Raw genomic sequence first — 18,034 nt, 5'->3', positions numbered from 1 at the left:
ACTTGGATGTAATTGTATCAAATGAAATGTAGTGGCAGCTTTAGTACTTTGGACGCGTATAATCCACACAACTAAAAAAAATAGTGATTCAGCTGCGTGTAAAAAACCTGGGTGTAAAATAAATATTGCATTATTTTATGCAATTTTATGTGATTTTACACCCTGAAATATGTTGCCGATCAGTATAGGAAACCTACTTGACCGAAATGTTAAGCTTATATATGCGTTTATCCTAACAGCTCTTCATCGGTCTGATGGCCGAGTAGGCAAAGGCGCCAGTCCTTACTGTTGGTGCTGGGTTTGAATCCCGTCGGTTGCAACTTTTTTTTTGTGTTTGCAAAAATTGTACATGCAGTGTGTAATATTAAGTGTTTATTTTGACGAAGGTGATGTGCATGCTTTTGTATGCGATTTTACCATCGGATTTTTTGCTGTGCAATGTGAAGATTTTAAGAATTAAGAAACACAAATTAAGATTTAAGAAACACAAAGTCAAAGTCTTTCCGAAATTCGAAATAACAGGTTATTCATACTATGAATTCCTTAATTAATTCAAGCTCTGGAGAAGAAACGGCATGGTGCTGCCATTCCTTATCACACTCACACACATCGAGCAATGAGGAAAAATAAAGTCAAAGAGTTGACTTTTCAGAGCCTTTTTTTCCCTCACCCTTCCCACCCATCAGTAGTTACGGGGCTCGACTCCGGTCCGAATGACGGAATTTAATAAACTCAGATTACATGCTGAGTGTGGCGTCGTCGTCCCTGACTTCAGGACGATACCGGTTTTTTCCCCATTTTGAAGTGGCTTTTGAATTGCAAACGAAAATAAAAAGGGAAAAATAACCTCCTGCGCGCTCTCTCCTCAACAGATCGGGGGAAACGAATCGAAAACACAACTCTTTTTTTTCTCTCTCCTGACAACCGATTAAGGGGAATTGGGGGGGTGTGTGGGAAATGAGTTAATGCCAGGAGGACAGGAAAAATAAGCTCGAGATTCGAGTGATCTTCAAAGGGGTTTCAGCATTTAACCTGGACTTTCAAAGTTGATTCAAGTGGAGGGAGAAGGGAAAATTGTCCCTGTGCTGTTCTGATCAAAAGGATAAAATGAAATAATATTTTGTTCCTGGAACTTTCTGTACCAATCTATGTTTCGTTTTTTGTTATTTGCTGCTATGCAATGATTAGAGAGAAATGATTTATTGGTTGGTTGAGGTGAGTTCTAAAAATTCTAGAAATTTACAGTCTACACAATTATTACTCCAATTAAGACTGTTTCCCATCATTTATTTACTGAGAAACATGAAGTTGTCTAGAAAAATAAAAGAATTCAACCGTGTTTTGTTGTTCGTTTACCCGAGAAAAATCGCCGCATCTTTGATATGGAAATCGCCAGATCCAATCTGGGCTGCCCGATCGTGCGCTCCGCCGAAGGTTACTTTGCGAAATTAACTTATTCTTTGCAAGAAAACCGTCGATTTGCATTTTCTTTTCATTCGCATCCAGCGAGACCAGAGATACGCTATCAGCTATTTTCCGGGGGTCATCAGCGAAATGGAATCGAGCGACTTCCCTCAGGTGGGTGGGAGAGTAGGAACAAAGGACATAGTGGGAGTGGGCGGGTACGCAATTATCGGAATTAGTTTCCTTTGATGACACACAGCTTCATCGCCAATACGGTGATGTTTCGAGGCCATGTATTCCGGGGATCGTGACGGGCAGGGATGGGAAACTAACCTTAAAAATGTTTAAATGATTTCGACATATGTTTTTAATTTGTTAATTATCGACTCCAAAATTAAAAAAAAAAAAAAAACTGCTGACAACAATTGGAATAAATTTGCTTTATTTTTTTAACTTTCGAATAAAATTCATATTGAATGAAAAACAATACAATAAAGAAAAAAACATGTACAACCCATTACAATAGCGCAAATGTTTTTTGTAAGAATATCATATTTTCAATACATATTAAATGTTCAATAAACTTTTAAAATTCAATTAATTTCAGATTTTATAATTTTCTGAATAATTTTAAAAATTTGACATATTTTGGAAATTGACTAATTGATTGGTTCTATGTTGAATACATTTTCAAAATAAATACGTTTTAAAAAATTTCAACAAATTTCGATTTTTTTTTATTTTAGAATTTAAAAAAAAACTTAACAGTTTTGAAAATTCTAATATACGTTTTCCCAATCGCTATAAATTTCCAAAACACAATAAATTTCAAAAGTTAAATAAAATTGCAAAATTCAAATTTTACTTAATTTGGAATATTTAATATACTTTCCAAATTTAATTAATTTCCATAGTTTAATAAATTTTCTGGATAATTTAGAAAATTTGACAGATTTTTGAAAATTAATAACTTTTTGCCTTTCTTACTAAAGAAAGGTATAGGTTTTACTTTAAGCCAGGACGTCATTTCCATCTTCGTAAATATGTCGATTCAGCATGAATTTTAATCGGAAAAATCGCCAAAAAATCACACTGCATCGATTTTTGACGCTTCGTCGCCAAGTCGACAAGTTGTCAAGTTGAGCTTCGAATACTGGCGCGAGAATGCTGGCGCATATATGTTTTGCTCAACTTATATTCGTTTGTAGTAGCTTGTCTACCGATGTTTCGTTCAACATGACATAGGATATTCATCCTGCTACAATCAATTTGTTTCCCGTTTGCTCCTAAAATCGCTTAAAAGTAGATTCCATTTTTTCGTGATTTCATAAGTTAATTGAACATTGCATTGCTCTATAACTTGTTCCGTTTTGATGATTCTTTCCTCTTTCTAGATGTTGCTACGTTTCTGGGTCGCTGTTCGTTTTATGCATCGCTAGCATACAATGACCGGTGTAATGGTATATCAGGGTCCGGTCTGAGTTAGAAGTAAATATTTTTTGTTCGCTGCGATAATTAAATTTATTGTGGCTGGAGTGGCTATTTATTGCCAAATCATCAAAAAATAAACCTGCAGTAGGGGTGAAATTAGGTCAAAATTGATTTTTATGGACTTTGCAATTTCTCAGTCTTTTCAATGAAACTTGATCCTGTTTGAAGGGTTTTGTAGGAGACAACTCAAATAACGTTTTCTGAAAATGTCACATTCTTTATATGTACGGTTAAACATATTCTTTTGGTGAAAATTGCGTTTTTTATTTCTTTTGGAAAACATATTATTTATAATACTTTCCTTTCGTCATATTCTTTTGTGCTGACGTTATAAATAAACAAAGTCGATGTTATGAATTGAAAGAAGTTCTATCATTGTTATATTCTTTAGTAAGAAAGGCTCTATCTCACCCCAGGTGGGATTAAATCGGGTTTTTAAGTTTAATAAATGTTCAACATAAAAACGTTTTAAAATTTCAACAGATTTTTGATATTTTGAATTTTAGAATTAAAAAAAATGTTACACTTTAAAATTGAGTTGGAATAAATAGAATTTTCTAAACTCTGATGAAAGTTTTTTCCAAACTCTATAAATTTTGAAAACCCAATAAATTTTCTTTTTTGTACAAAATTGCAAAAAATCAACAGCGTTCTGAACCTCAATAAATTTTTAAAGCAAGCTAAATTTTCAAAATCACTCGGATTTTAAATTTTTAAAGAAAACCAAAATTCAAATAATTTTGAAATTTTTATAAAATTAAAAAAAAAAACAAAATGTAATGGATTTATTTAACTTAAATTAAATTAATTGGATTAAAAAAATTTAATCCAATTAATTTAATTTAAGTTTAATAAATTTTAAATTTTTCCTGGCTTCAATATATTTTGAATATATTATATTATTCAAAATAACAATGATTCATAATTAAAACAAATTAAATAAAACTTTTTTTTTAATTTAGTATTAGGATTATAAAATATATTTAATTTTGCAAATTTATTGAATTAAAAAAAATTGAATAAAATAACTGATGCCATTTACAAAGTTTATGTTTTTTTTAGAATATTTGGTTGAAAAAAAAATGTTTTTTTTTTACACAAACTGTGCATTAAATTATTAAAAAAAAATCAAAATCTATAAAAAAAAATTAAATTAATTTTAACAGATTTTTAAAATTCAACCATTTTTTCAAATTCAATGAATTTTTGAAATTCAATGAATTTTCAAATTTCAACAATTCTCAAAATTCAAAAGCTCTATTTTTTTTTCAAATGCTCATAATTTTAACAATCGAAATTGTTTTTCAATTTCGAAATTTCAATTCATTTTTATAGTTCAAACTGAATATTTTTTTTCAAAATTCACTAAATTTCAAGAATTTAATAAATTAAAAAAATATTTCATTCTCAAAATTTTTAAAAATAAATTTTTAAAAGTCAATATTTTCTTAAATTTTTAATTCAATCAATTTACAAAATTTCAATAAATTTCCAAAGCACAATATTTTTTTAATAACAAATATTTTCAAAATTAAGGCAAACAAAATAAAACTTATTCAAAAATAAATAAATTCAATATTAAATTTAGTTAAAGTAGAAAATTTATTGAATTATAAAAAATTGAATTTAGAAAAAGATGAAATTTCCAAAATTTATAAATTTTTTAATTTTTTTGGTAGAATAAATTTGATTTTTTTTAATTCCTTGAAGTTTTAAAGAAAATGATTTTTTGAAATTCAATCTGTTTTCAAAATTCAATATTTTTTGAATTCAATAAATGTTTAAAATCTGATGACATTTTCGTAGTTTAATCAATTTTAACATGTTTTTGAAATTCAATGAATTTTTATAATTCAACAATTTTAAAAAATCAATAAATTCAACAGTTTATTATTTTATTTTTAGAGTTTTTTTTGCTCACAATTTAAAAATCAAACTTGTTTTTCAATTTCGAAATGTCAACTGATTTTCATAATTTAAAATTGAATAAATGTTCAAAATTCATAAAATTTCAAGGATTCAATTATTAAAAAAATATTAAAAATTTCAAAATTTGCATAATTTTTAAAATTTAATAAAGATTTAAAACTGAATAAATTTACAAAACTAAGTAAATTTACAAAATCCAATAAATTTTAAAAGTTCAATTAAATTATCATAATTTAATATTTTTTTAAAGATTTTCAAAAGTTAATAAATCTGAACAGGTTTTCAAAATTCAATAATTTTTTGTGAGATTCGGCTTATTTATAAGATTTTAGTAACCGCACTTTTTTAATTGAAATACAAGGATGGACATGTTAATGCTTGAAAATCTTCGGCTAAGTTGTTGGTATTAATAAAAATAACATTTAATTAATTGTTAAAATCTTAAAAAATATTCCCATTATTTTAAAGAAATAAATAAATTGGTAATATATTCGAGAGTCTGTTATATGATTGGGTAGTAAAATAAGTTCAATTCCCTAAATAAGCATATTTAAATTTGGTACACGGAGAAAAAAAGAGTTGGGAACTCTTTTTGAGTAACTTTTATTTTTATACTTTATTTTAAAAAATATAATGCATTGGTCCCCTCGGCATTTTTTGTTCAGCCCAGTTAGCGAGCAGCATTCGGTAACTGGGCGACGTTCTCAGCCCAGTTACCAAACAAGTACTGTATATAGTTTTGAGTTGCATTCTTTTTTTGAAAATTAATACTTAATATGTTTGATATTTAAAAAAAAGATCAATTGTTTCCTACGGAAATGATTTTCTAAAGTTTTCATACAACTTGATTCATGTTACAATTGCCATCACTGGTCTGGACACCAAGTCCGAGCTAGCAGAACAGGTCCATCGTTTCGCTCTCTCTCTCTACCCCGAAAGGGCTTCTCCTCGGATGCAACGGGGCATAAAAGTAGATCGGACCGGAGGAGATATGGACGAACTGGACCGTTTTGTGTGTTCCCTCCGTGCGCTGACGGTGATGTAATTAATTAATTAGCGTTGCACTTTGTTTGGGGAAACTTGCCGGTGGGCAAGTAATGAGTACTCGTACCTCATCGTCCTTTTGAACGAGGCAGGTTTCAACTGGACACGTCTCGTTCGTGGAACCTGGACGGTCCGGAGTCGCTTCACAATGAGGGAAATCACGTGCGAGGAAATAGTTTGGATTCTACCACGGTACAGATTTTATCTTTTTGAGGAAGGATTTGCTCAGAATTCCTATTTTGAATGGGAAAACTTAAGCCATGACGAACAAGTGCGCTCTAAACTTTTGAGAATTTAAAAGAAAAGAAAAAACAACACTTTTATCGACTTGGCTGATCTTCGCTCGAATCTACCTCGTAAATCTGTTCATAGAAGCAGATTTCCACCTTCAACTGGGAGGAAAAGCATCCGTCCTCCCACAACACTTTCCAGAACGAACGTCGACCTCAAAGGAACAAAAAACCGCAGCAGCGCAGGAAAATTTATTGATTCATAAACATTTTCCATTCGTCAAACTTTTCACTCGCGCAAGCATCCCATCGCCTCCCCCCCCCTCCCATGCTTGAGCTTTATTGGGTGAGCTTTCAGAGGACGATTTTTTATGACTGTTTTCGTACTCGGGATAGCTAGGGAAGAGACTGGGCAGGATATACGCGCAGCACTAAGATAAGTTTTCCCGGGGTTTGAGTGACCGGTGGGGGCATGGTGTTTGCTCAATGTTGCAATTTTAAGATTTTTATTTTTTTTTGTTTATTTCAGCTCAAATACACATAGTTAAAATTTGACATAATTTTTTTAACGATTGTTTTCTTTGACTATGACCAGATTTCAGGGCTGTTAGTGAAAATAATAGCCCTAATGTTTGCATTTTGCTGGTTTTCGAAATGTTCTTTTTAACTAAAATTTGAGCAAGCAATTCTGATGGTTTTTTGTACATTGAATACATTTAGTTTAATTTAATATTAAAGAATTGTATTTGATATTTGTTAACCGTTTATATATTTTGCAGAATGGCTATGGTTTTTTATCTTTATGTTTCAACATAAAACATAGAACATAAATAAAAACATTGAGAAATTATTTAACAATTTTGGAGGGGGCTAAATAAGCACTTTCTTTTAAAATCAGTGGGAAGAAACTGTCTAAAATTTTTATAGGAATGTCCATGTTCAATCGATTGTAAACTACAGATTGTATAACAATATTTTTAGTTTTTTTTGCTATTTCCATATTTTTTGAAATAAAATTTTTGATGTTTCAGATCACAGAAAAAATGAAACACTCTAGAAAAAATGTCATAAGTTTATAAATATTTTAACAATGCCGCAACTGTAATAATGTATTAAGCCTTTTTGTGATATTTTTGTTTAAAAATTTGGAAAGTTGGGCATGACATTTTTCAATTTTATTTTGGTTGGTTAAAAAGTTGCAGCTGTTTGATCAATCTACCAAGAGGTATAATGTTAAAAAAGTTGAATGAAAGCCGATTTGCTTTTTATTCACAAATTTATCGGAAATTTCTTTTCCATATCGTAGTCCAGGCCATGAATGAGCTTCTGAAACGCCATTATCGGACATTTCAAGCTTACTTTAGACCATTTTACTTGTTGCACTTCTTGCTGTACATATGGGTCATTCCACCTGAAGTGTACAAGAAAAATGCAAATTTGAAAATTACCATCTCCGATTCTGCTCAAATTTGGCAGAGCTGTTGAGACTATCAAAACATGCAAAAATCCCGAATTTCATCCAAATCGGACCATCCCCTCCATTTTTGTACCCTCCCAAAAAATCGACTTTTTGGCGATTTTTGAGCGAAACCCCTATCTCCAAACGACGATAACTCAGGAACCACAAATCTTAGAGGGTCGGTCTTAGACTCAATTTTGAAGGAAATTGCCTGTATTGTGCAATTGAAAACTTTAAATGGCCGTATCTCAAAACAGCCCTATTTATTTTTTAAATTTGTATTCCCCGTCCAATTTTACATAAGAATCACTTATCGACAGAAAGGAATATTTTTCGTTCCAGAGATATCGAATTTTAAAGTTTTTAGTTTTTGAGATTACCTACATTAGCTTCATTCGCCGCATATGCTAGAAGCACTCAGAAGCGCTGTTCAATAACTGCTACCTGGTTATTTATCGAATTAAGATTTCATCCCAAATAATCATTAGCAAATAAGGCAAAAATGTAATGTACACCACTGTAGGAAACTGCTGTATACGGCGAATTTGTGTGCTAGCCCACAGTACAAAGCAAGAACGACACGCAATACGGGGCAGAATGGAATTCCCGCAGAGCTAGCAGGAAATTGTAATTGATCTTGTAACTTAAGAAAAAGTGTACGATACATTATCGTGTTAAAAATTATGAATTAATATGAATAAAACTCTCGTGAAGCATGATTAAGGAGGAGGATTTCTGGAAAGTATAAACTGGAAAAAGGTAAGAAAATCACAACGATTAATCTGATTTATTATCTAGTTGTATTATTATTCAGTTGTGTTCATTTCGACACCGTCCGAACAATAATCTTTTTTTTTTGTTTGTCAATCATTTCGAAATCTTGGAAGACGATACAGCTGCTATCCACATGTATCAGAAGTATATGGTATTGCTTTTGAAATTAAATGTACCAGAATTGAAAAAAAATCATCAATTATTCTGATGAAACACATTATAAAAATCGGTTTAATATGATCAATCTTTCAAACCCTAAGGCAGAATTTGGGGTTTTTGCTGAATGGCACTATTTCGCTACCGCACATGGCAAAAGCTCTAGAACCCATGAGAATTATTTCATCTACTACAGCCAGCTCTACATTTGTTCTCGTTTCAAATAAAAGAAGAAATAAAAGAAATAATTTGAGAAAGTGGGAAGAAATGAGGAATTAGAAAAAATATGAAAATAATAGAATAATGATAAATTTTCGAAAATTGTACTGTAAAAACTCTGTAGCATTTGCAAATAAATATAAAAAGTTCAAATTTTACTTATTATGGTTCAATGACACTGAGATCAGGAAAAATAGTGTATTAAAAATTACCCAATAAATATTCCTTAAACAAAAAATAGATTGTTCAAGGTATTGATTATCTCAAAATCGTATAAAATTGAAAAAATAATTCATCTTACAGAACACCAGGTAGTTATTATTGATCAGCACGACTGAGTGCTTCTAGCAGATGCGGCGAGTGTAGATATTATAGGTAATTTCAAATACTTAAAACTTTAAAATTCGATATCTCTGGAACGAAAAATATTCCTTTCTGTCGATAAGTGATTCTTATGTAAAATTGGACGGGGAATACGATGGTGAGGTCAAATTTAAAAAATAAATAGGGCTGTTTTGAGATACGGCCATTTAAAGTTTTCAATTGCGCAATACAGGTAGAAAACATATTTTAATCTAAATTTTGATCGCGGAAATGGATTCTACGTCCAATTTCCTTCAAAATTGAGTCTAAGACCGACCCTCTAAGATTTGTGGTTCCTGAGTTATCGTCGTTTGAAGTTAGGGGTTTCGCTCAAAAATCGCCAAAAAGTCGATTTTTTGAGAGGGTACAAAAATGGAGGGGGTGGTCCGATTTGGATGAAATTCGGGATTTTTGCATGTTTTGATAATCTTAACAGCTCTGCCAAATTTGAGCAGAATCGGAGATGGTAATTTTCAAATGGTGTTCCGCTTCAGGTGGAATGACCCATATATTATTTACTTTTGGCTTGTACATCACCTCTATCTTCGTAAGGAACCATCCACACATGACGTAACAATATTTCGGAGCACGCCCGTTGTAGGTATGAATACACTGAAAAAAATGATACACGGTAATTTTTTTTGGTGATTTTTAACTTCACTTTTTGTCACTAAATATTGATTTGCAAAAAACACTATTTTTAATTTTTTTCATTTTCTGATATGTTTTTAGGGGACATTAAATGCCAACTTTTCAGAAATTTCCGGAATGGGCAAAAAATCTTTGACCGAGTTATGAATTTTTGAATCAATACTGATTTTTTCAAAAAATTGTAATACTGGTCGCAAAAATTTTTCAACTTCATTTTTCGATGTACAATCGAATTTGCAATCAAAAAGTTCTGGCGTGAAATTTTGATAAAGTGCACTGTTTTTAAGTTATAGCCATTATTAGGTACAGTCATGCCTCGGTTTTGCACTGCCCCGGTTTTGCACCGTTCAGCTGCCTTGGTTAAGCACGGCCCAGTGCTTAACTGAAGCACAGAGCTTATGGGTTTTTGGCTATATATAAATGGGAGACATTGGCTTTAATCGTATGAAAAATCATGCAAACATCAAAAAATTATAGTGTTTTGGAATCGGGATGATGTCAGTTATCCATTAAAATTATTATTTCATGAAAATTTTCACAAAAATACGTACTTTTCCTGTATTATGAAAATGATTTTTTTTCTCTAAAGAATCCAAAAATATATTGTTATTGGAATATGGGTATCAAATGATCAGGTTTTTTCATACATTTCGGCTATAATAATAATTTTTTTAGAAAATACTCAAAATTTTCACAAAACTACGTTTTTTCGAAAAAAATACTCAAAATTTAAATTTTTGCAATATGGGTATCAAACGATCGGGTTTTTTTCACACATTTCGAATGTAATAACAAATTTTCTAGAAAATACTCAAAATTTCACAAAACTACGTATTTCGAATAAAATACTCAAAATTTCAATTTTTACAATATGGGTATTAAACGATCGGGATTTTTTCATACATTTCGAATGTAATAACAACATTTTTAGAAAATACTCTAATTTTTCACAAAACTACCTATTTTTTGTAAAACTTTTCAAAATTTCAGTTTTTACAATATGGGTATCAAATAATCAAACCATCTTTTTTCAAAAATACGTAGTTTTATGAAAATTTTGAGTATTTTCATTTTTTTAATAACTTTCGTAATGTTTGAAAAAATCCCGATCGTTTGATACCCATATTGTAAAAATTTAAATTTTGAGTATTTTTTTCGAAAAAACGTAGTTTTGTGAAAATTTTGAGTATTTTCAAAAAAATATTGTTATTAAATTCGAAATATATGAAAAAATCCCGATCGTTCGACACCCACATCGTAAAAACTGAAATTTTGAGTATATTTTTAGAAAATATGTAGTTTTGTGAAAATTTGGAATATTTTCAAAAAATTTTGTTATTACATTCGAAATGTATGAAAAAATCCCGATCGTTTGATACCAATATTGTAAAAACGGAAATTTTGAGTATTTTTTTTCGGAAATACGTAGTTTTGTGAAAATTTTGAGTATTTTCAAAAAATATTGTTATTACATTCGAAATGTATGATAAATCCCGATCGTTCGAAACCCACATTGTAAAAACGGAAATTTTGAGTATTTTATTCGAAAATACGTAGTTTTGTGAAAATTTTGAGTTGTTTCTAAAAATGTTGTTATTACATTCGAAATGTATGAAAAAATCCCGATCGTTTGATACCCGTATTGCAAAAACAATATATTTTCGGTTTTTTTAGAGAAAAAAAAATGCATTTTCGAAATTCAGGAAAAATATGTATATTTGTGAAAATTTCATGAAATAATAATTTTACTGGATAGCTGACATCATCCTAATTTCAAAACACTATAATTTTTTGATGTTTGCATGATTTTTCGTATGATTAAAGCCAATGTCTCCCATATAGCCAAAATCCCATAAGCTCTGTGCCTCGGTTATGCACGCCTCGGTTTTGCATCCCCCATATGCGGTGCTAAACCGAGGCATGACATGAATATTTTTGAAAAGCTGAGATTCTCTATATTTCGCTTTTTTGAACTTTGTTGATACGACCCTTAGTTGCTGAGATATTGCCAAGCAATGGTTTAAAATAGGAAAATTGATGTTTTCTAAGTCTCACCCAAACAACCCACAATTTGCTAATGTCGATATCTCAGTAACTAATGGTCCGATTTACAATGTTAACACTTGTAGCCCCAACGGGGTCAAAAAGTTGGAAATGCATTTACAACCCTTGGAAAAAGTTGGAAATGCCTTTTTTTTATTATAATTTAAGTTAGACGCATCTGTTTTGAATCTACCTTGTTGGAGGTGATTTTTGACATTCTTCCGGATCGAATGCAACAAGAATAATCCAAATCGGTTGAGTTTTCGCCGAGATACAGCCGGATGAAGTTGCATTTCCAACTTTTTTGACCACCTTGGTGTTTCGAGTAAGTTTTGACCCCGTTGGTTCTACAAGTGTTAAAATATGAAACATTCGTGAAATTTTCCGATATTTTCGAAAACAATATTTTCATTTTTTTAAATCTAGACTAACATTTCAAAAGGGCAAAACATTCAATATTACGCCCTTTTGAAATGTTAGTCTTGATTTAAAAGGCTTCATTGGGCATACCGAAGACACCAAAAATGTTTCAGCCGGATTAAAAAATATTTAAAAATCGAATGACCGAAATCGCAGAGAATTGCTCATCAATTTAAAAAAAAAACTACTTCGCAGCCCTTCTTGACAGAAAAGGTTGATGCATCAACAAATTGTTATCTTGTCAATTTATTTTTTTGCATAAAGGCCGTTGCAAATATTTTTCAATCGTTCTTTTATACCGTTGTACATCACAAAAATTTTTTTGGGATCAAAATCAAGCTGCTTCTTTCTTGTGAATCATAATTTGTTAATATTTTTTTGTTAATATTGAAAGTTCGGTTTTAAAAACGGATATTTTTTTATAGGAAGTATAAATAAATTATTAAATTTTGGAAAACAAATTTAGTTGAAATATTTATTTTCCAAGTTTTTCGATGATTATAAATTAACATAAAACTTGTCAAATCAAATAACTGTACGAATACAGACACCCTGCTTTCTACAAAGCACTCACCCCAGATAAAACTCTGATTATGATAAAGTTTTATTTTATATCCATGGAAGTCAAAGGGCAGCAAACTTCTCATCGACTGACTACACTACAGGACATTGCTCGCGGTCTTTGCTTTAAGAACCGCGTGTCGTTTAAATTTACGGCCACCAATCGAAAAGTTGAGGTGTGCTCCGGGAACCAATTGTGGCCAGAGCGGGATTTTCCGCCGGATTAAACTTTGCGGTGCGTTAGGCTCCGATTCAATCGCGAGCGAGTGCGGAAGGAAATCTAATTCATCATCTTGTTGACTACCGACTCTGCCAACGGAAATCAACTCGCCAGGAATTGCCGGCGCGCGCTTTGCAAGAAGAAGTGGTTTTGCGACAAACATTTCCAGAAAGCGATACGGTGGGTTTAAATGTTACTAAAATGTTGTTCCCGCAATGGTTTGTGTCCTCGCTTGACGTTTGAATGCGGTAACAAAACATAACCTCGAAATCCCACCCTGAATGGCGTGGTTTCCGTGGCGACGGTTCACTTTATCTCGTGACAGAGATCCAAAATCGGTCCGAGTTGAGTGTGATCCGGTGAGATTATACGGAGTCGGATGCTGTGATTCACCGTGAAGGCCGCTAAGCAGAAGAAGAAGACGATGGCAGATTCGACGGGAACGTTGTTATGGCAATAGCTGATTATCTCTGATGTGATTGTCGTTCGCGGCGCGATTCCAAGGAAACGGACGGCTAAATGTGGACTCGGTTCGGTTTGTTAGGCAGCGTTGGCATTTTCTTCTATTTGAAGCTGAGCTGGGATTGTTGGAGTAGAAGCGCTGAATTGTTTTTTTGGTACTAATCAGCAACGTGATTAAGATTACGGAAATTAGACGAATTATTTGAAGTTTCAAGAAGATAGACCTCAAATTGCAGAAAAAAGGTTGTTGTTTCTGATGGAATCTAGTTACAATGGAATATTCTGAACTTTAAATCACTCAACTTTCGAGAACCTAACACGACACTTTCTCGTCATTAGCTGAACAGTTCGCTCAAGTAGATTTTACACAGCTAATTACACCTGGGAATGGGCCAACCTGAAGCCGCTCCTGAAGCACCGTAACGCTTCAATTACATCATATATACGTCTGCCACGTTGAGCCTTCAGTCGTCCCTTTGCTTTGGGAAACTGGAGACCCAACTGGTCGTATAAATTCTGTCGTTTTCCCCTCCATTTCTCTCCAGCCCAACCCCAAACTTCAAGGTAAGGCCACAATTGCCACATATACAACTCTATCTTCACCGCGTCGTAATCGCCATGCGCCCCATTTAGTGTGTATACACACCACAGCTGATACACATACACACGTACGAGAGAGTAATGACAATTACACAATAACGGTGGCACACTTGAGTGCATCCGCGCGCAAGTAACAACAGAGGTGTTGGTCTCCACGGAAGCTGAAACTGCAGCAGCTACTGCAACCTTCCAAGAGGACTCACACTCTCGAGCGCCATCATGGCATTGGCAGTGGAACTAGTAGGTGGTCCCAGGTGGCCCTTGAAGCGAAGCTCTTCAAATACGGCTTCCACTTGCAGTGGTACCGTGTAGAAGAAACGAAGACGTAAATTTAATTTGTGCTCGAATTTTAAAATCGAGATTCTTTCAAAATTTAAAATAGTTAGATAACTTGCAACCGTCAATTGACACTCACGAAGTTGACACGAAAGAATGCCGAGCTCAACACTCAACCAGCCGTGCGACACGACGGCACTTGCTCTTTCTCTCTTTTCCTGTCTCTTTCTTGTGCTTGTGCTGCTTGTGTGGTGACAGCAATCATTTGAATCAAGTGATCGGAATCTCGGTAGAATGTCAAACGCAAGAACTCAGTGCGTCAAAAGCCGAGCTCTGTCAAAAAAATGTTCAAAATTTCACCTACCGGAATATCCAATGGTTAGCACCTCAACCGGCAGCGATCCACGCCGCCGCGAAAGCAAATTGTCCGTATCCGCTCGCCGTTTGAACCGTTGCCACGCGGAAGACGACGAAGCGGACGCACCACCACCACTACTGCAACCGGCACCGCCGATGATGGCGGTGGAATCTTCCGACAGAATGGGACTCAGAATTTCCGCCCCACCCGAGGATCGCCGCCGCATGGCCTTTTTCGTGCTCCGTCGCTTGATGCCGAAGCTGTTCCGGATGATGACGCTGGTGCTGCTGTTGGAGCCGTCACACGGGACGGAACCCCGCCGCTGGATGTTGTACGCCGGACCGATGTTGTTCGGAAGGGCGCTGGGCACGCCGACTTCCGGCTGGTTTCCACCGTTTGGTTGGTCTTTTGTGTCTGAAATGGGTATTGTTAGTGGATTTAGGATACAGTTGATCTGGGGAGGAGGTCTTACGCATGGTGATGAATTCGGCCGGCATGGAACCTCGCCGCAGGTCGCACGACTTGATGACGAAGGACACGCTGAGTTCGGGTTCCGTGGTTTTCGGAGGAAGGGCAACGGTGACCGGAGCTGATCCTCGCCGCCGGCTGAGACTTCGCTTCAGTATCGACGGGTCGAGATTCTCCTTCTGGCCGCCTCCGGTGCCGCCGCCGCCGTTGCCAAGCAGGCCAAGAGAGAGCTTCGGTATTTTGGCTTTGTCCGCCTTGTCCGAGGACGGGTCCGCTTGTTCGCGTTTGGCGGCACTTTCCTTCTTGATGGACACCAGAATGCCACGAGATTCGCTGAACGCTTCCGGTTGGTTGGTGGAAGAGCTGTTGCTGCTGCTGCTGGATTCGAGGAGTGCCTCCGGACAGGCACCAAGTTCGGCCTGCGAGGACATGTACCGGGTGCGGATGTACGGTTGCAACGGTGGGAAGGTTTGCTGACGGATCAGGTGCTTGGAAGTTCCAACGGTGAGAAGATTCGCAGTATTTCCTACGCTAACGGCTCCGTGGAGCACTAAATTCAGTCGGTCACCGCAGACGGCGTCGGTCATGGACGCGATGCTGCAGTCTGGAAGAAGGTTCTCCGCACTGAGCGGACGTTCCCGATCGGCGGTACTACCGGTGGACGATCCACGAGCACCTCGATGAAGACTGTCACTGTCGGACGAGAAGATCGACAGCGAATCGTTGTCGAACTTGTGCTCGTCGCTCTCCTGAATCGATTCCGGTGGGGCGGATAGATCTCGGTGGTCTCGTGGTTCTCGCGCTGGAAGCACAATCTTCGGTATACTGTGTACGGGTACGGAGAAGCGTCGCTCGCTGCGAACACCGCAGAAACCTGCGCTGATCTGCAGCGAACCACGCCGTCCAAACTTGGCGACGTTCGGGATGAGCACCTCCGAGCTATCCGACAGCTCGTTTAGTGGCTCGTCCTGATCGTCCACACCATCATCAACATCTTCATCCTCGAGCAACTCTGCGTCGGAAATCTCCGTTCGAGTTTCCTCGTTGATCTCCGCCTGAAGTTTGCTCTCCCATTGGACCTGGTTGAACTTCAAGTGATGCATCATGCTGTGCGACAGGTCCGTCTTCAGGAACCGGTGCCACTCGTCCATCAACGGTGTCACGACAAACTTGAAGAACCCAGTTTGGATCTTTGGAATCGACGTCGAGTGTCGATCACAGAGCGACGTAACGGGCAGGTTCAGCTGACGTTCGTAGTCACCCTGGCGGAAGAACTCCTCGCACACCTTCATGCTCCACTTTTTGCTAATGTCCCACGGCCGGCACGGGTTCGAGATGTCCGCACACTTGAGCGAGATCTGCAGGATAAAGTGTCGGTGCTGTTGGTTGCGCATGTCCAGCGAGTCCCGGGTCAACAGGTCGCGGAACTTGGCGATAAACTCCTGCTGCCGGGTGATGTCCGTCGCCAGGATTAGAGAGCTGATTTGCTTTTCCAGCTCCGGCCGGATGCCCTGGATCTGCTCGGCCACGCCACTCTCCAGCAGACAACCGACGGCCGACCGCCAGTGGTGGTTCTCCAGCACCGAAGTGTTTTCGTACAGCGCCGCCAGATGGTTGCTGGTCGCTATCAGGAACGGCTGGTTCACGCCCGGGTGGTCCAGATCGTGCGTTACGGCCCCAATCAGCGACGCCATGATCTCCAGCGGGCTCAGATTCTCCAGGATGCGCCGCTCTTGCAGGAAACAGTGCATTGCTTGTGTTACGTCAGTCGCGTGAATTGAATTGTGATACGGATTGGTGCTATGATAACCCTCCTCGATTAAACTAAACAATTTCCATACTCTAACTACGTCTAGGTTAAAGTGGTCCAAAAGGCCGTACCAATGGAACAAATGAACACATAAGACAGGCAGTGAACGACCTGGAAAAGGTGGAAAAGAAGTGCATCATTAGATTCGGAACTGAAATTCGAAAGAAAAATATTATTATCAGAAATTAATCTAAACAGAATTTTAAAACTAGCGTTAACTCACTGGTATCATTTTATATTAGGTACTTCTGAGATTTAAATATCTTGAGTAACCACCCTTTATTTTTTTCTACGGAAATCATTAGTTAAAAAGTTCGTCAATTTTTTTACTGGATAATCAATTATCTTTAGGACTTCAACAATATACTTTCAAATATGTTCGTGTTCAACCCCGATTGTTTGGTTTTATTAACCAAAAACAATTCAAGGTTTTTTTTGAGTAGGTCCTTTAACCCTTTGAAGCCTGAATTTTCAAAAAAACATTTTTTTAGTTGTTGAGGGGAAAATGATTCTATGAACCATATGAAAATTATAGGCAGGTTAAAAAAAAAAAGATTGTTGGGTCATATATGACCCATCAGGCATGAAAGGGTTAAACAAATATAAACATTGAGTGTATCCCGCTCATTCCGAAGGAAATTGGCATAAGGTGTGAAATGGATATACTCAATGTTTACATTTGTGATTGTTTTATTTTCAGAAATTCTAGAGCAATTTGATTGCTGGAAATTTTTCTCTCCTGGTTCTGAATAATAATCAGCAAAAAAAAAAAAATGGCTGGGACAAAAAAGAAATGTCATATTGGGACATGATTTCTTATTAGTAGATTATGCAACAAATTGCAAAAAGAGGATTTTTTCAGCACGAGTCGTACATTTATCCAACGAGGTTCACCGAGTTGGATAAATACGAAGAGTGCTGAAAAAATCAAGTTTTGCAACGAATTCAATACAGCATTTTTTGCAATTCCGAAAAACACCCATTAAGCGAAATTTTAAGTCAAATTTTTATTTATTTTGTCTTTAAATCGTTTGAATAAAAAAAATTAAAAGTGTTACTTTTTGAAACAATTGCTGAAAAGTAGAACTTTTCAGTA

General features: G+C 35.7%; 1 protein-coding gene across 7 annotated transcripts in view; it reads right to left on the bottom strand.

Moving 5' to 3' along the window:
• The window catches only part of LOC120418906 (uncharacterized), a 428,949-nt gene that overhangs the window by 12,568 nt on the left and 398,347 nt on the right, over positions 1–18,034 (bottom strand). For all 7 annotated transcript variants that reach the window (XM_052711267.1, XM_052711271.1, XM_052711270.1 and 4 more), the window contains 2 exons: positions 15,133–17,049; positions 14,667–15,074 (listed from right to left, as the gene is read on the bottom strand). In XM_052711267.1, coding sequence (XP_052567227.1) covers positions 14,667–15,074; positions 15,133–17,049 — 2,325 coding nt within the window. The remainder of the gene's footprint in view (positions 1–14,666; positions 15,075–15,132; positions 17,050–18,034) is intronic.

Source organism: Culex pipiens, chromosome 3 (assembly GCF_016801865.2).
Source record: "Culex pipiens pallens isolate TS chromosome 3, TS_CPP_V2, whole genome shotgun sequence".
NCBI classification, from domain to species: domain Eukaryota; kingdom Metazoa; phylum Arthropoda; class Insecta; order Diptera; family Culicidae; genus Culex; species Culex pipiens.
This window is presented reverse-complemented; position numbering and strand designations above follow the sequence as displayed.